This window comes from Garra rufa, chromosome 25 (genome assembly GCF_049309525.1).
Source record: "Garra rufa chromosome 25, GarRuf1.0, whole genome shotgun sequence".
Taxonomy (NCBI): domain Eukaryota; kingdom Metazoa; phylum Chordata; class Actinopteri; order Cypriniformes; family Cyprinidae; genus Garra; species Garra rufa.
The window spans coordinates 16,700,395-16,720,963 of record NC_133385.1 but is presented as its reverse complement, the minus strand read 5'-3'; the positions used below and the strand labels follow the sequence as shown (position 1 = coordinate 16,720,963).

General features: G+C 32.1%; 1 protein-coding gene across 1 annotated transcript; it reads right to left on the bottom strand.

Annotated features, from left to right (window-relative positions):
* Nucleotides 1-677: 677 nt before the first annotated feature.
* Nucleotides 678-10,174, bottom strand: acte1 (actin, epsilon 1). The gene is made up of 9 exons (XM_073831482.1): nucleotides 10,071-10,174; nucleotides 8,419-8,561; nucleotides 8,071-8,199; nucleotides 6,211-6,321; nucleotides 6,048-6,132; nucleotides 5,808-5,969; nucleotides 5,335-5,526; nucleotides 2,665-2,846; nucleotides 678-989 (listed from the first exon to the last, which is right to left on the bottom strand). The coding sequence occupies exons 2-9, from the start codon at nucleotides 8,545-8,547 to the stop codon at nucleotides 846-848; spliced, it is 1,134 nt and encodes a 377-aa protein (XP_073687583.1). The 5' UTR covers nucleotides 8,548-8,561; nucleotides 10,071-10,174; the 3' UTR covers nucleotides 678-845.
* Nucleotides 10,175-20,569: the final 10,395 nt, after the last annotated feature.

Genomic DNA, 20,569 nt, shown 5'->3' with positions numbered 1-20,569 from the left:
GGCCTAAACATGATTAATTTTCAGCAAATATATTTTTGGGTTAGCTATTCCTTTAAGAAGGCAGTGATTGAACAATTTTTGGTTAATTTCTGGAACTTTTCTCTCAAAAGCAGATTGCAGATGTATGAATAATATGTAACAGGATGCTCCTAGAGGGATTTAAAGGTTGTTTATACAAAGTTATCAAATAAAGTGTTTCAATAATAGATGCTACTGCAAAAGTATTCTTTACCTTCCGATATTTTTGCCCTAGATTGGTGGATTTCAGCTGTGAGACGCAGTGTACTATTCTGTTGCTCAGCCAGAGAGTATCAGCTGTGCCTCTGGCCTACATTAAACTGACCTGTTTTCTTATCGTCTTCGTATATTTAGGGCTATTGATGATCATAGCAAAACCCTCAGAGGGCAGAATCAAATCTGCGATACTGTTAGATTAAACAGCCGATTTGGTTCTGTCGAACAAAAGAGATTATAATGTGGTTATAAACAGGTTTGACGCAAGTTATTTTGCATCAATTCTTTAGTACAAGTTAGTACACTGATCTCAAGAGTGTTTTGTGGTAATATCACAGCAGCAGTCTGCCATCCGGTGGCCTTGCTGAAGAATGATCTCAAACCTGAACGCTGAAAGCTGGAGAATGTCAATTTGTGTCTGAGAATAGACAAGGAGAAATGGATTGAAAATATGTAAATGTATTTATTGAACAATTTATTGTGGCTGTAGACGTGAATTCTTGTACAGGGGAGGCTGAAACAAACATCCGCAGTACAAACACAAGACGTGGTGACGTGTTGCAAAGACTAGAAGGAAAGTCCAGGACAGACGAGAATGATAGAGGAGGGATTTAGAAGCACTTTCTGTGGACAATGGAGGGTCCGGCCTCCTCGTACTCATCTTTGCTGATCCACATCTGCTGGAAAGTAGACAGGGAAGCCAAGATGGAGCCACCGATCCAGACAGAGTATTTACGCTCAGGAGGGGCAATCATCTGTGATGGACAGGAAAATTGTGTTATTATTAATAATTAAATGTGTGATCATTATTGTAACATTATAAATGTTTTTATTGTGTGATTTGTAATAATAATCTTACAAATCACAATCTTAAAAATTACAATAATATAATGTATATTATGGACATACTACTACTACTACTAAAAAAATATAAGAAGAAAAAAAATATTTTTTATTAAAATATCAATAATAGATCATTACAATAATACAAAGTACATTATAAATATTTTACTATTATTACTTACACTACTACTAATAATAATTTGTACATTGTGATTGAATATAATAATAGAGATGTAAGATTTTAAGATATGATTTAAAATAATATTGTTATTGTTATTAAAATACCCATAATGCAGACTGTATCATTATTTTGTGATTTGTAGTAATAATAATAATCATAAAGAATCAATAATCCACCATTACAATAATACAATTTACATTATTTTTAAAATAAAAATTACTTTTTTATTCCAATTTCAGTAATTATATAATTACAATAATACAAAATGATAAATGATAAATATTTTATTATTATTACGTATACTACTACTTTTAACATAAAAATAATTACTAGTACTACTTATATTAATTTGTTATTAAAATATCCATAATGTACATTGTGTTATTAGATTGTAATTTAACATAAAAATAGAGATTTAAGATATAAGATTTAATTTAATACTATTTTTGTTGTTGATGTTGTTGCTATTATTATTTTTATTATGTATCCATAAAACATCCAAATTACTCTTCATTATTTCATTTTAAATTATTTGGTTATTTAAAAAAATTATATTAGTCCTAATAAAAAAAAAAATTATTTCCTGCTGGAATAAAGTAACATTGTTACTTTTTATTAAGTTATTTGTGTTTGTGTGTTAAATAAAATAAAATAATTATATGACATTATATAAAATAATTATTAAAAATGATGAATAAAATAAAAATGATTTTTGTATTATTATTATTATTAAAATATACATAATGCAGACTGTATCTTTTTTTGTGATTTGTAATAATAATCATAACCATAAAAAATCAATAATCCATCATTTACAATAATACAATGTAGATTATGAACATACTCCTACTAATAATAATAATAATTATAATAAAAATTATATTTTTGATTAAAATATCAATAATATATAATTACAGTAATACAAAGTACATGATACATGTTTTATTACTATTACTTTACTACCAAGATTTTTTTAAAATAATATTTTGTTTTATAATAATATGTTTGCTGTTGTTATTATTCTTATTTCATATCCATAATGGACACAGAATTATTTTTGTAGTCTGATAATTATACATTGTCTATTGTATCTAGAAATGCAACTATAATTAAACATTAGTTCTCCATATCGATCTGCACATTGGTCACTTAAAAATAAAAAGTAATCCTGTCATTAAAAAATCATTTCAATCTCAAAATTATTTAGCAAAATAACTGCTTATTAAAACATTAATTTTATTTATTTTAATTACCTTTGTAGTCTAATAGTTACTTATTTATTGTGTCAAAAAAACAGAAATAGATTAATAATTAAACATTGGTTCTGCATATTCACATTGGACAATTAAACCTAAAAATTAGAGACCTAAACATAAAATAAAAGGTTAATGTAAAAAAAACTGTACCTTGATCTTCATGGTGCTGGGAGCCAAAGCTGTGATCTCTTTCTGCATCCTGTCACCGATACCAGGGTACATGGTGGTACCACCAGACAGGACATTGTTGGCGTACAGATCCTTACGAATGTCAATATCACATTTCATAATGCCGTTGTAAGTGGTCTCATGAATACCAGCAGACTCCATACCTGCAGACAATGTCATTTAGATGATGAATGGGACTATACATGAAACATACTTCCATTTAAATACATTACATATGCAGCAGCAGCATGCTAATGCACGATTACATAATAGCGCTGATTTCATTAAGAGAAGAACTGCTGGTTAGCCATTGTCCTATCAGCTCTAGTGGATAAGGAAACAGTGATTGATGTACAATGTCAAGCCTAAGAACCCTGTACACCATAAATAGCCCCTCAGCCTTTGGCCATATACTGAAACACTCCTAATTAGTTCCTGACAAAAGGTGATCCGTCACTGTGTCACCTCTCCTAAAAGTGCACTGTAATGTAAGAAAAAGCTTGAAAAATGCGGTTGGTTGAGTTTTTTCTCAGTGGGAAACTTGACCCCGCTTCGCTGTGCCCATGGAAGGTGGGTTTAATTGTGTTGCTGCACATAGACTGATGTGCAAATGATTGAGAATTATTAATAACATGAATTTTTCATCAATTGGAATCTAGGCTTGGCAATGGCTCAAAAGGAAGAATATATTTTGAGTGTGGGCTTAGTGGTTCAGTGCAGGCCCCGTTTCAGAATTACTTACATGAATAATTGATAAAAAAAAACAAGGCATAATGTAGGGATATTCAAATCATGTCTATCATTAAAAAGAACTCAGTCAAAAATCCTAAAGGAATGTGAACATGATTCTATGGAGGCCCTAAGAGGCCTTGCATTATTGTTTTTCTGTCTTTTTCTTGTTAAATCGACATAACATTAGTTGTTTTCTCAAGAGCTACATGATTATGCCAATTAAATCATTTGTGGCTGACCAGCAAAATAATAAGCAACTATTTAAATTGGGATCCTTAGAAAACAAGACAGACATAAATAATTATTGGATTCATTTAAAAACATGTATAATAATATAAAATATTTTAGGTAAAAAATAAAAAAAATAAGGATTATTATTTCCGGTTGGAATAAAGTACAATTGTTACTTTTTATTAAATTATTTGTATATTTTATAAATAATCTTTGAATTCTGGAACAATAATCTGAAATAATTATATGTAAAATAATAAATAAAATTAAAATGAAAATTGTTACTCTTTATTATTTTATTTGAAATTATTTTATTATTTAAAAATATTCATTGAAAATCCTATAGGAAGATATATTAGTCCTGATCAAATGTAATAAGAATAATCTTTAAAAATTATTATTAAATGATTTGTGTTTGAAATATTTTATTTGAATTCTGGTAGGAAAATTCATCATTTATCAATTTAGATCCAATTCTAGAAGACTAATTTAAAATAAAATAAAATAATTATATGTAAAATAATCAATCAAATAAAAAATAAAATTGCTATTCTTTATTATTTTATTTTTAATTATTTTATTATTTAAAAAATATTCATTGGATTCCTATAGGAAAATAAATATGTCCTAATCAAATCTAATAATTATCTAAAAAAAATGTAAGAAATAATAAAAAACAAAACAAATATATAAAATAAAAAAGTATTTCCAGCTGGAATAAAGTAAAATTGTTACTCATTATTAAATGATTTGTATGTAAAATATTTTATAAATAATCTCTGAATTTTGGTAGGAACATTTATCATAATTTACATCCAATTCTAGAGGACTAATTTAAAATAAAATAAAATAATTATATGTAAAATAATAAATCAAATAAAAAATAAAACTGCTACTCTTTATTATTTTTATTTTAAATTATTTTATTATTAAAAAAATATCAATGGATTCCTATGGGAAAATATATATGTCCTAATCAAATAAAAAATTATCTAAAAAAAAAGACAAATATATTATAAATAATAATTTTATTTCAATTCTGGTAATAATTCAATATATATATAAATAATTATATGTAAAATAATTTAAAAAAAATTAAATTGTTACTCTTTATTGTTTTATTTTAAATTAATATATTCAATTATTTTACAAATTTTCATTGGATTCCAAAAGGAAAATACATATGTCCAAAATAAATCTAATAATCATTTAAAATAAATAAATAAATTACTTAATCAAACAATACGAATAAAGTACAAATAAAAAGCAAATTAAATCATTACTATTCGCTCCTGAAAAATAATTTAATAATTACTCTTTGTTAAATTATTTTTTGTTTTTATAGTTGGATATTATACAATCATTATCAGATGCCTCGTAGGCAGCTAAAATTCACAGGAGAACTTTTACGTTTTACAATCCTGTATAACTTCCTCTTTCGAATAAAGTACTACAGGGATATTTGATTCTTTTGGAAACATATTGGAAACTGTATGTTCTAAAATATTTTAGCCTTTAAGTAATCCTACATATTTTAATCCCATACAGAAATTCCCATTAGAAATCATTCTAATGGTGATATATATTCCAATGCTAGTTTTGACTAGGGAAATAAAACAGAACCAAAACGTACAAGGTGTTGTTGATTAATAATGTACACATATGCAAATGAACAAATGAGTAACTGACCAATGAAAGAGGGCTGGAAGAGGGTCTCGGGGCAGCGGAACCTCTCGTTACCAATGGTGATGACCTGACCGTCGGGCAACTCGTAGGACTTTTCCAGAGATGAGGAGGAAGCGGCGGTGGCCATTTCATTCTCGAAATCCAGAGCCACATAGCACAACTTCTCCTTAATGTCACGAACAATCTCCCTCTCGGCTGTAATAGCGAGTTAGAAAGGTATTAAATGCAGTTTAATAATTAAAAAACAGCAGCTGCTTCAATTCGCTTTTCACCGCGGTGACCAAAAGGTGGTGCAGTTTAGCTAATGAAGATTTCATTACAGTGTAAACCTGCAAACAGTAAAACTAGAAGAACGCGTTTAAAATATTCAAAATTAATCCATATTTTACATTTAACACACAGTTTATTATCTATTCAGTGAGTACATTAAAATATAACCTTCATAACAAGTATAATTTATGTGAAATGTAAATTACCAGTGGTGACGAACGAGTAGCCTCTCTCAGTCAGGATTTTCATCAGGTAGTCAGTCAGGTCTCTGCCGGCCAAATCCAGTCTCATGATGGCATGTGGAAGAGCGTAACCCTCATATACAGGCACATTGTGGGTCACACCATCACCAGCGTCCAGCACAATACCTGGAGTATATTATAAAAGCATGAGTAGATGCAGTTTAGAGCAACTACTGTATGATAGTCAATGTAGGCGATGCTAACCTGTGGTACGGCCAGAGGCGTATAGTGAGAGGACAGCCTGGATGGCCACATACATAGCCGGAACGTTGAAGGTCTCAAACATGATCTGAAATAAAGATGTATTTTATTATTATAGACTAAATACCATAAATGCCATGACTCTGAAGTCTTTCAAAGGACTTGCCTGGGTCATCTTCTCCCTGTTGGCCTTGGGATTCAGAGGAGCCTCAGTCAGGAGGACGGGATGCTCCTCAGGAGCCACACGGAGCTCATTGTAGAAGGTGTGGTGCCAGATCTGAGAAGATAGTATTGCATTTTTCATTATACATGGAGAAACACAGGTCACATTTACTGTTGTTTGGCGAATTTTCGTGTATGGGGTTACATTTGTGCCAAGAATGAAGTCAATTGTTTTGTACTATACATTTGTCCATGTATACAGTTAGGATAAATTAATATATGTTGATGTGCTTGTTTTTATGTCATCTTGTTTTGTTGTGTTAAGGCTGTTTCCAAAAATTATGGCTTTCCATTCATGCCAAAAAATTGGTGTTCGTGTCAGGTCAAATTTGTGTCGTTCTCCTTGTTAATGCGCTCAGAGAATGTTCTTTTACAGATATCCAGGTAAACAAATAGAATGTTTAGATTTTTTCAAGAACTTGTTTTCTCACCATCTTTCTAAAACTCTGAATATTTTGACAAAACACTAAAAATGTAACCTAAGTATTTTACAAGTTTATTGAACAGAATCATAAATGAGTTTTTTTCACTATCTTTCTAAACTGCGGAATATTGTAGACTATAGATTCATTCAAGTTTATATAACAAAAACATAAATTCAAAATGTTTTAGAAGACTCATTATTGAAAAGAAAATAATAATTAAATAATTATCTAAAATATATAAAAGAACATTTATAAAATATATAAAATTAAAAATATATTTTTTTTATTTCCTGCTAGAATAAAGTACAATTGTTACTCTTTGTTATATAATATGTATTTAAAATATATTTTATTATTTTATAAATAATCTATGAATTCTGGTAGGACATTTATCATTACTTTAAATCCAAATTAAACAAATAAATAAATAAATAAAAATTAGTCAAATAAAAAAAATACACAGTTTAAAATAGATTCATTCAAGTTTAAAGAACAAAAACAAATTCATCTAAAGGTTTTAGATAACTAATATAAAATAATAATTAAATTATTATCTAAAATAAATATAAGAACATTTTAAAAAGTATAAAGTAAATGTAAAAATATAATATTATTTCCAGCTGGAATAAACTAAAAATAGTTACTCTTTATTAAATACTTTTTAATTAAAAAAATATTTGTATTATTTTATAAATAATCTTTGAATTCTGGTAGGAACAATTATTATTACCTTAGATCTAATTCTAGAAAAATAAAATAAAAAATTAATAAAATAATAAAAAATGAAATTGATTTCTCACTATCTTTCGAAACTGAAAAATATTGTAGACTATAAATTCACTCAAGTTGACAGAACAAAAGCTTAAATTCATCTAAGGGTTTAAGAAAACTCATTATTGAAAAGAAATCATAACATTCATTTCTTTACCTTGATATCTGTTTTTTCATAAAATGCTGAATATTATAGACTAGATTATAGTTTATAGAACAAAAACATAAATGTATCTAAAGATTCTAAAACTCATTATTGAAAAATCTAAACATTCTATTTGTTTATCTAGATGTTGCAGAACATTCATCGAGTGCTAACGAACAAAGCATAAAACAGAGTTTTTTTGGCACAATTGTAACACCATAGAAACTCATTAATTTATACTGGAATCCATGTAATTTGAAATTTTGTGTGAAAGTGAAAGGTTTCAACAAATTTCCCGACAGGTTCAAGTTTGCCTCGTTGACCAACAGAAGGTTGCTTTGTTTCCAAATGACTTCTATGTGAGTTGTGCTTCATAGATCGCTACACTACTGACAACAGACAATGGAATTTCGCTAATGTGACTGGACTTTGCTCCTTGAAAGTGAATAATTATATGATCTACCTTTTCCATATCATCCCAGTTGGTGATGATGCCATGCTCAATGGGGTATTTGAGGGTGAGGATGCCTCTCTTGCTCTGGGCCTCGTCTCCTACATAGCTGTCTTTCTGACCCATACCGACCATGACACCCTAAGGAAGGAGACCACAATGCAAGCTTTCAGTCAAAATCCACACAATCTACATTTAATTAAAATGCTGTAGTTTAAAAGTAAGGATTGGTGCTAGCAGAGTATCGCCTTTACGAGTCAAAGGTCAAAGCGTAAGTCCTGAGACTTAAGAGGTGCTTTACTGATTGGATCAAAATAACACTTAAGCCCCAGATGAAGTGAATGAACGTTGTCGTCTCACCTGATGGCGAGGTCGGCCCACAATGGAGGGAAACACAGCCCTGGGTGCGTCATCCCCGGCAAAGCCGGCCTTCACCAGACCAGAGCCATTGTCGCACACCAGAGCGGTGGTCTCTTCCTCATCGCACATGTTTGCTTAGACAGCTGGTGTTTGAACACAAGTGGCACGGGGAGCAAACACATGACATGTCCGTTAAAAAGCCGAAGGATTTTCTGATGCCTATGAAATACTTGTCTTTGCTGGCTGAATTCATGTAGCACTTGAAGCTAAGCGTAAATGATTAATTTTCTGTACTTAAAAAGAGCTTTTCTGACATCTTCGGTTATGCAGACCTACCCTCCCTACGGCAGACTCGCAATGTATTATAAATAATACATATTTTATTATTATTTGATATCTTGAGATGAGCATAAAAAGCTTTAGTTTGTAATATTTTTATAGCGCTGCTTCTGTATTTGAAGCTGGCATAAAATCCAAAATATAAGCATTTTATTGGTCCACTCTGCACTGTATGTAACAAATAATTAACTAAACGGATAGTTTACTCAAAAATTACAATTCTGTTAACACTTTCCTGTCGTTCCAAACCTGTACGACTTTATTTCTTCTGTGAAAGACAATTTAAAGTGATTTTTGTTAGGATCTGACAATATTTGACCGAGATAAAACTACACTGTAAAAAACTATTTGTTGAGTCAACTTAAAAGAATTTGTTACCTGGCTGCCTTAACATTTTAAGGTCAGTCAACTTAACAAACCAATTTTTTGTTAAGTCAACTCAGATATCTAAGTTGTACAATTAACGTTTCAAGTTGACTGAACTGTATGTAACAAATAATTACAACTACACTGTAAAAAACAATTTGTTGAGTCAACTTAAAAGAATTTGTTACCTGGCTGCCTTAACATTTTAAGTCCGGTCAACTTTAACAAACCAATTTTTTGTTAAGTCAACTCAGATATCTAAGTTGTACAACTTAACATTTCAAGTTGACTGAACTGTATGTAACAAATAATTAATTAAACGGATAGTTCACTCAAAAATTACAATTCTGTTAACACTTTCTTGTTGTTCCAAACCTGTAAGACTTTGTTTTTTCTGTGAAAGACGATTTGAAGTGATTTTTACAGTAAAAGTCACTGACTTTCAAAATACACTACCGTTCAAAAGTTTGGGGTCACTAAGATTGAGTGAAAATACAGTAAAAACATTAAAAGCGTGAACTATTATTACAGTTTAAAAATTTTAAGCAGCCGTTACTCCAGTCTAACATGTTCTAACATGCTGTTTTGTTGGTCAAGAAATTTTATTAGCAATTTTAAATGCTTAATATTTTTTTGATTAATAGAAAGTTCAAAAGAACATCATTTAAAATTAACTATTTGAAATGTTTTGTATTATAAATTTCTTTTCTGTCACTTTTGATTAATTTAGTGCATCACTGCTAGATGAAAATACAAATTTTTACCCTGAAGCTTGAATGGTAGTGTATGGATAAAAAGTTATTTCTCAAAACATCTTCATTTTTGTTCAATAAAGTCATGCAGGTTTGAATTTCAAACTAACTAACTAACACTCCAAGTATATCCAAAAACCAAGCTTCAAGCTCCAACAAACCATTTAACACAAACATCCATTGAAGTAGACTCACCCAGGAGAGCTTGCACAAGAGGCCTGGAAAACTTGCTCCCACAAGAGCGGTAGAAAAAAAGAGAGTGAGCGGCCAGTTCACCTGTCCTGTATTTATATAGGAGCCTTGTCACCCGGGCTTCAAAACCTCAAGCCTTTTTAGGACACATTACAACCCTGCATCACTCAAAGGTGGGCCGTCCCATGTGAAGACGGAGTATTGGAACGGGCCTCACAATGGAGACTGTCGACTGACAGTTGCATTTAATATTAGAAGATAATTTATGGCTCTCGAGGACAGTGTGGACTATTGTTGGAAAGAGAGGTGGCCGGTTCACTGGGAGAGAATGGCATCCCAGTGGCCGTTATAAATAAGACGCCGAGCATTGGTCATAATGAACGAATGACCATTTGTCTGTTGTCTGTTATCTGTCAGTTGTGAGGAACTTGTAGCTGGCCTTCAAAGGAAATGCACATTGCCGCCCGATATGGGTGTGGACATTACAACCAAAGCCTACCAAATGAGGAATGATTTTTAGCGTCTCTTCCCAAAAGAAAATCAAGGCCTCTAGGAAATTGACAATGTGCCACACTTTGTGATGTTTGTAGGGCTGTCGTGTGTGGGTGGTCTAATAATTACATGGACGTAAAAGCTGCTTGATTGCATAGTGTCAAACGAACGGCATTGTGCTGTTAACAATGACGTTCTACGTTCAATAACTTTTTAATCTCCACAAATCCCGTCTTGAACATTGTGAGAACTCTTGGACTTGTTTGATTATCTAACATATAATTAACCTACTGTAGCATAAAAGAACTACTTTTAACACTCAGGGCCTTGTTATTTTTGCCTCACACTTAGTACTGTCTCTGTTAAATGTGACTGAAGTCTTGAATGTAACTTTTAATAACTAAAATACAGCCAAAATTAAATAAAATATAAATATTAGATCAAAAATAAATCAGAAATGAAAAAGTGATTGAAGTAGTAAAAGTACTAAAACAAGTAGTGAAGTACTAAAACAAATACTTAAACTACAACACATGACAAAAGCACATAGCAAAATTACAAAAACTTAAAACTGAAAATATAAAAATAAAGGCTAACTCAAAATATGAGTAACCACTATAATAGTACATAAATATTCCTGAAATAACAGTTGTTTTAAAATTTGGCGGGAAGACAAATAAATACTGTAATTTTATTTGGTTTACTCTGTCTTTATGTTGACCAGCCTTCAACCCTGAAACCAAAGATATTGTAGGATAAATTTTACCCTAATTTATGTTCCATATATGTCTAACATTAACTAAAAATCAACATTTGGTCCCAAATTTGCTAGCTTCCATTGAGTAATAGCAAATTTTAGACATTCTGGCATAGCTTTAGCCCTTTTCAACCATATTTACAGTATGTGTGTGTATTTATATTTGTGACCCTGGACCAAAAAAACCGTCATAAGGGTTACATCTTTAAAATTGAGATTTACTGAATAAATAAGCTGTCCATTGATGTATTTTTTGTTAGGATCTGACAATATTTGGCCGAGATACAACTACACTGTAAAAAACAATTTGTTGAGTCAACTTAAAAGAATTTGTTACCTGGCTGCCTTAACATTTTAAGTTCAGTCAACTCAAAAAAAAAGTTTAGTCAACTTGAAATGTTAAGTTGTAATAGGTGACAACTTTGATATTTGAGTTGTTTCAACTTAAAATTATTTTAAGGCAGCCAGGTAACTTATCCAGCTTTTAAGTTTAACAAACCAAAATTTTTAAGTCAACTCAAATATCTAAGTTGTTACTTAGTACAACCTAACATTTCAAGTTGACTAAACTTATTTGAGCTGTCTGAACTTAAAATTTTAAGGCAGCAGGGTAACAAATTGTTTTAAGTTGACTCAACAAATTGTGTTTTTTGTTTTTTACAGTGTATTTAAATATCGGGAATCTGAAGGTGCAAAAAAATCTAAATATTGTGAAAATCACCTTTAAAGTTGTCCAAGTGAAGTTCTTAGCAATGCATATTACTAATCAAACATTACGTTTTAATATATTTATGGTAGGGAATTTACAAAATATCTTCATGAACATGGTCTTTACTTAATATCTTAATGATTTTTGGCATAAAAGAAAAATCTATAATTTTTATCTAAACAATGTATACAATGTGCACACAATGTAACATATACAATGTATTTTTGGCTATTGCTACAAATATACTTGTGCTACTTAAGACTGGTTTTGTGGTCCAGGGACACATTTACATACAGACATACATATACTGTATACTGAAAAAGGGGGGGATTTTTTTGTAAGCCTTGTTTTGTAATCTAGTCTAGTGCTTCATAGTAAATATCTTTCTCATGCCAAAATGGTCTTCACTCGAGGTCATAACAATAACACAGTCACTGGATGACTTGTATTGAGTCTTAAGGTCAAATGTTAGTCAAAGTTTACTTTTTCAAGGGCAGCTGGCAATTTGCATTCTTCAGCTCACACCAAAGCTCACACTGAGATAATCCACAATCTCCCTCGTTTGACTCTCTAGAGGCCTAAAGTTTGGCGACGTGTCAGTTGGAGGCCACCCAGTTACGTACAATAGCGACGGCCTGCCACCTGGCCTTACATTCTGTTAATGACACATTGACAGACCCACCAGCATTGACTGTAGATGGTAAAAGAGCCACTCTCTCTCTCCCTCTGTCTCTCTCTCTCTCTCTCTCTCACACACACACACACACACACACACACACATTTGCTTGTGTTGATTTTATCGCTGATACTATTTTGTCTTATACTATTATTTCAGGTTAAACAGTTACGATGTGTCGATAGCATCAATGGCTTGCCAGTGAAGTACAGAAACGCACAAGGGTTGCCTCAAAGACTTGCATTGTAAGTACACTGTAAATGCATTTTCTGTTTGCTTTACACACTGCAGATAGTGACAGTAAATACTTGTAACCTATACTTGTAACCTGAAATATTAATTTACATACTGACTAGAGCTTATAATTAGAACATGGTGTTTAGTGTATGTTAGATAAACAGATAGACAGATAGATAGATAGATAGATAGATAGATAGATAGATAGATAGATAGATAGATAGATAGATGATAGATAGATAGATTGTCAGTCAATATAGGGGTAGATAGATGGATGTTTTCTAAATAAATAATAAATAATTCAGTAATAAATTTAATAATAATTGTCAGTCAATATAGGGATAGATAGATGGATGTTTGCTAAATAAATAAATAATTCAGTAATAAATGTAATAATAATTGTCAGTCAGTATAGGGATAGATAGATGGATGTTTTCTTATTTTTTAATAAATAATTAAAAAATAAATGTAATAATAATTTTCAGTCAATATAGTGATAGATAGATGGATGTTTTCTAAAAAAAAAAAAATAAAAAAAATTAATAATAATTGTCAGTCAATATAGGGATAGATAGATGGATGTTTTCTAAATATATAAATAATAAATAAATAATTAAAAAATAAATGTAATAATAATTGTCAGTCATAGGGAAAAATAGATGGATGTTTTCTAAATAAATAAATAATGAATAAATAATTAAAAAATAAATTTAATAATAATTGTCAGTCAATATAGGGATAGATAGATGGATGTTTTCTAAATAAATACATAAAAAATAAATTTAATAATAATTGTCAGTCAATATAGGGATAGATAGATGGATGTTTTCTAAATAGATACATAAAAAATAAATTTAATAATAATTGTCAGTCAATATAGGGACAGACAGACAGACAGACAGACAGACAGACAGACAGACAGACAGACAGACAGACAGACAGACAGACAGACAGACAGACAGACAGACAGACAGACAGACAGACAGACAGACAGACAGACAGACAGACAGACAGACAGACAGATAGATAGATAGATAGATAGATAGATAGATAGATAGATAGATAGATAGATAGATAGAATGAAGTAGCTCAAATTACTACTGGCCCCCATCCCACTAAAAAAGGAAGGTCAAGTGGAGCGCATAGAATTGTGGGATATCACATTCTCTATTTCACACATTGCATATTGTCCACAGTGCTACACACTACATATATAGTAAGAATAGCAGTATGCCATTCTAAACATAGTAACTGTATACATAAACTCTGACTGTTATGTAGTTCTTCTGTTTCCTTAAGTCCAAATGGCCCTGAAGGGACAACAGCAGACTGCGAGAATGTTTGTACATGTGTTTGCAGCCAAACAAATGCACAAGCATACCAACTCCAAGTTAAATATAAAGACTCTCGCTGCAGGATTGCATGCAGTATTCAACAGTAAAACAATATGACTGCTGTGTTTTCAAATGATTGACAGTTTAGTTTAGAGCCATCACACTGTCCTGTCATCGATTAGAGCTCCAGCCTTCCCAGCAACAGTGACACATACTGTACACACTCACATGCACACATATATGGCTAAAGGTTTTGTAAAGCCTAGCTAACTTTTAAGGAGAAGTTTGACTCCAAAGTAAAGCCACACATTTGTGTTCACACATACAGCTGTCAGGTCTTGCCAGGGTTTCTCTAGTGAATAAAAACAAACATGGTTTTATAGTGGTTCCACATTAAAGTGCTTCTGTCACTGTTGGATCATGTGACCTCAGTCCTCAGCTCTCCTGCTGCCACTGCCTTTGTTTCATAGCTGAAATTCCTCCTCACTAACCATAGATGCATCCATTCTCAATGCCACAATGGTGCATTTTGGGATACAGACCAGAATGAGTTTCACAATGTTATCATGTATCTTCAAAGAATATTTTATTGCTCAGAAGTTGCTGTTCATAGCTCAGGAGACTCAAATGAGTCCTTTAAATTCCTTATGAGAAATAAAATTTGAAAGAAAACGTCTCTCTAAGACTCTAAGACTATAGAGCAAACTATATACAGTTGAGGTCAAAGGCTTGCATACACCTTGCAGAATCTGCAAAATGTTAATTATTTTACCAAAATAAGAGGGATCATACAAAATGCATGAGGAGATGGGGAGGTGGAGGGATGCTGGAAGAATTAACGCTGGGACGGTGCAAAGAGTGCTGCTTATATAGGCTCGAAATTTAGTAAGATTGACAGGCCTGCATGTTTAGGCTGCTCCCGAACCTACGTTTGGAACTTCATTTATAAAAATGACCCTGTTAAAAGTTTACATACACTTGAACACATGTTGTTACCTGAATGATACACAGCTTTTTTTGTTTAGTGATAGTTGTTCATGAGTCCCTTGTTTGTCCTGAACAGTTAAACTGCCTGCTGTTCTATCCTTCAGGTAAAATCCTTCAGGTCCCACAAATTCTTTGGTTTTTCAGCATTTTTGTGTATTTGAACTCTTTCCAACAATGAGTGTATGATTTTGAGATCCATTTTTTCACACTGAAGACAACTGAGGGACTCATATGCAACTATTACAGAAGGTTTAAACGCTCACTGATGGTTTAGAAGGAAAAACGATGCATTAAGAGCTGGGGGGGGGGGGGGGGGACTTTTGAACAGAATGAAGATGTGTATACATTTTTCTTATTTTGCCTAAATATCATATATTTTCATTTAGTACTGCCCTTCAGAAGTTACAGAAGATACATACATGTTTCCCAGAAGACAAAATAAGTTTAATTTACCGTGATTTTTAAATTCAAAAAGTTTTCACCCCCTGGCTCTCACGCTCATATAAAAAAAATGTGTGAAAAAGTATTGGCCCCCTTCCTGATTTTTTTTTTTTGCATGTTTGTCACACTTTTCAAGTTTTAGATTATCAAACAAATTTAACTATTAATCAAAGATAACACAAGTAAACACAACATGCAGTTTTTGAATGAAGTCTTTTTTATCATGAAGGGAAAACAAAATCCAAACACACATGGCCCTGTGTGAAAAAGTGTTTGCCCCCTAAACTTAATAACTGGTTGGGCCACCCTTGGTGGGAGAGAGATGGGGGACGGGATCGGGCAAGGTCCTCGAGTTGGGATTTGAACTCGGAGCGCAACGGCGCTGTATATCGACGCGCTGCCCACAAGGCTATCGGCGCTACAGGCAGGTCCTATTTAAGTGATTTCTTGATTGCGAACAGGTGTGGCAGTAATCAGGCCTGGCTGTGGCTAGAGAAACTGAACTCAGGTGTGATAAACCACAGTTATGTTTTAACGGGTTCCCTTCATAAAAAAACCCTTCATTTAAAAACTGCATGTTGTGTTTACTTGTGTTGTCTTTGATTTATATTTAAATCTGTTTGATGATCTGAAACATTAAAGTGTGACAAACATGCAAAAAAATAAAAAAATCAGAAGGGGGCCAACACTTTTTCACACCACTGTATATACCAGTGTATTCTATATTTTGTGTTTGTACACCATGTCTCAGGACAGAATTTATTTATTTGTCCCCCAGTGTGTTTTATTCGTGCACAGCGTTTAGCATCTTTCTGGTGAATTGGAGAACTATGTCATGGAGAATTTAATGCGGTTGTTATGGAGGGCCAGGAAACCACATGAATTTTAAATAAACTGCCAGGAACTGCTTCAGAAGGTTGTTAAGAAGATGTTACAGCAGATCTGTTTCAAGCACTTTGATGCAACAAAAATGCTTTAGAAATTAGATTAAAATTTATTTAATCCTTCAGGAATACTAAACCCCAGTGCGTTTACAGAAAATGAGACACGACAAGCTAAAGTTGTTTTGAAGTGATGAGACTAAATTTAGTTACATGCGTGTAGATTGCTGAAGTGAGAATAAGGAAAATAGGACAAAACACAGCCAGACCACTGAGGCGTTGGGGGACGTTTTTCTGTATCCATCTGTAGGTCATTAGAGTATGTAAAAATATTTAGCTAAATACAATAACCCACATCTTAAATATGCAGGATCACAAAATCAGGTCAAAAGTTCACCTCCATTAAAATGATATGATTTCTCATGACAAAAACATACCTTAAAAGTAGGGTTCTGCCGATAGACGATAGTATCGTGTATCGACGATAGTCAAAGATATCGCCTGTTGCTGATGCCTTTGACGATAGTAAGACGATTATTATTATTATTATGCGTCAAAAAGGCACCTAACTTTAGCGATGCGGCGCGGAGAGTCGGTTCTGCCTCAGAAACTTGAAAATGGGTAAGAGATTTATTCATCATACAGTGTACATAGATTAAGTGTAGACAGTCATTAGGATAACAGAGGTAGTAAAATGTGGTTTAGGCTGAATTAAATACGATATATGAGAATCCGTCTGTACATACTAGTACACATAAACATTCACCTCAGTAACATCTGTATGCGTTAACTATAATTACGATGTGATAAAATAGTGCTAAACATATGCACGTGAATTACAGGGGCACCATTTCTCCACAATCAATGAACTGAACTACAACATGAACTGATGACAAAGATCAGACATACAGCGGTAACATTATCGCAATATGACGGGTATAGAAAGATACATTAATTTACATTCAGACACGCACATTTACCGCTCCCTGAAGATAGCAGAGAATGAAACCGAAAGTAAACTTAAACCTATCCAACAGAACTACCGTCAGCGCTCCGTACACGCACAACTTAATCACATGCACTACCCTTACAAAACGAATAAGGAATTTATTACATATTGACATATTTACATGTCATTAAATAAATTAGCACGATAGTATGGTGTATCGGCGATCTCACAGGCTGACAATAAGACGATATGAAAATTGAGCATATCGTCCAACACTACCTTCAAGATGTGAAATACATACCAATAAGTACATATCACTGCAGTTTCCAACAGAAAAGAACGCTAGAGGTGGTAAAACAGTTATGATTACAGCTCCATATGTTTATAGATGATATTTTGCCTAATGGCTTTAGTGGGCAGTCAGTCGGGTAATTCTGGAACATGCTAATCCGGCACCACTTACTCACAATGTTAAGTGTATTAACTGTTTATGTAAAAAAATAATGTAAATGAATTACAAATTAATTGAAGGATTGCAGTCTCACATAAGGTCCCTAAATAGCCATACCTAGATGATTTATAGGGGTTAATTGTGGTTCGGCCAGAGGATGAGCTCTATTTAGGCTTAAGGGTTAAAAAAATAACATAGTTTGAATTATGTCACTGTCAAGAATAGTTCATTGCTAAGCACCATCTGTGAACACATCACATACTCGGAGGCACCATACTGGAGTAAATCTGTCTTCCAATTCAGGTCAATAAATCATAGAAAAATATGGTTTATTTCTGTACATAAATGATGCATGCACATGCATGCGTGGCCTGTGTGTCACATGTCCTGTAAACTTGGCATATGTGTACTCGTGCAGACATGAATTATAAATGCGCTTCTGGCTCTAGGCTGCAGAATACGTTTGATTACAGCTCTTATTTGTGCACACAGATTCTACAGCAACACTGTACTGTATAAGCTGTGGGCATTCAAGCATTTTGTTCCGCTCAAAAAGGTGGTCAATATTGCAAAGTTGAGCTGCTCAAAATACACACAAGACATTTGCACACTGAATAAGGATTTACTTGATCAAGGAACAGTTTAAGGCATCTACATGACCTTACATGCTGTCAGGAATAATCGGTGTACAGTCCTGCATGTAAAAGCACTTGTTGTTCAAAATATCACAGAATTGGACAACACTCATTTGCATATTGTTTATACACTGCACACTGGGATGTACAATTGGAACAGGAAAAAGCATTTTACACTGATAAACTTACACATAGCACCAGTAAGATATAAATATAAAACACACAAAAATGGAAGAATCTTCCATAGGCATTAAAAGTTGTAAGTTATTAGTTAAACAAACAAACAAACAAACAAACAAAATAGACATATTGTATATAAAATTATTTTATATAATAATTTGTTTTAATAATATTAATGTATGTATTGTATTGTTATAATCTAATTGTAATCATTTTATAACATTGTAATAATTTTATTTAATTATTATAACAATATTGTTTTATTTTATTACTATTATTACATAATCTAATTATTATTGAAGCCTGTTTCCGCCACTGAACAATTGCGAGTTAACATCTCTCAGAATTGCATGATACAAACTTTTTCCCAGAATTGTGAGATATAACTTGCAATTGCGAGTTATAAAGTCAGAACTGTGAGTCATAAAGTCAAAATTCTGAGAAATGAAGTCAGAATTACGTGATATAAACTCGCAATTGTGAGTTATATAGTCAGAACTGCAAGTTTTTATCTTACAACTCTGACTTTATATCTCGCAATTGTGAGTTTATATTAAAAAAGTCAGAATTGCGAGATATAATCTCACATTTGTGAGAAAAAAGATGGAATTGTGAGTTTATATTCTGCAATTCTGACTTTATAACTTGCAGTTGCGAGTTCATATCCCAATTCTGAGAAAAAAATTAAGAATTGCAAGTTTTCATCTCACAATTATGACTTTTTTTTTCTCTCATTTGTGAGTTTATATAAAAAAAGTCAGAATTGTGAGATATAAACTTGCATTTGCGAGAAAAAAGTTAGAACTGTGAGTCATAAAGTCATAATTCTGATAAATTCTTATATAAACTCGCAATTGCAAGTTGTAAAGACAGAATTGTGAGTTTATATCTCACAATTCTGACTTTATAACTTGCAATTGCGAGATATAAACTTGCAATTCTGAGAACATATCAGTCTCGAGTTTCCCCTCAAAACTGGAATTTGGAACTCATGTTTTTTTCTCACAATTATGACTGTATTTCTCTCAATTGTGAGTTTATATTCCAATTCTGAGAAAAAAAGTAAGAATTGGAAGTTTTTATCTCACAATTCTGACTTTATTTCTCTGAATTGTGAGTTTATATCATGCAATTCTGAGAAAAAAGTCTGAACTGTAAGTTTATATCACACAATTCTTACTTTATAACTCACAAATCTAAGAAACAAGTCAGAATTGTGAGATAAAAAAAGTCGCAATAAGCTTTTAAAAAAAATTATTCATTGGCGGAAACGGGCATAATTGCATAATAGAAAATAATTGGTATAAAATAATCACCACTGTAATAATATAAGTGAAATAATTATTAATGTATAATATAATTTTTTTTTTGATAATATTAATTTGTATAATATAAAATTACCAAGCCTGCATGGGCCTTGAACCTGATAATAACATAATTGTGAAATAAATAATAAAAACCTGACCGCAGAATATAAATCTATCCTGACAACTCTTTGAAGATTTTAGCATGGTAATAGTTATGACAATATTAATGTTAGAACTTGCTTCTCGCTTGATACGGTGCTGTGAGTATTTAAGACATACTGCTGCTGCACAAAAAGCATATATGTGACCCTGGACCACAAAACCAGTCATAAGGTTAAATTTTACAAAACTGAGATATATACATCATATGAAAGCTCAATAAATAAGCTTTCTATTGATGTATGGTTTGTTAGGATAGGACAATATTTGGCTGAGATACATCTATTTAAAATCTGGAATCTAAGGG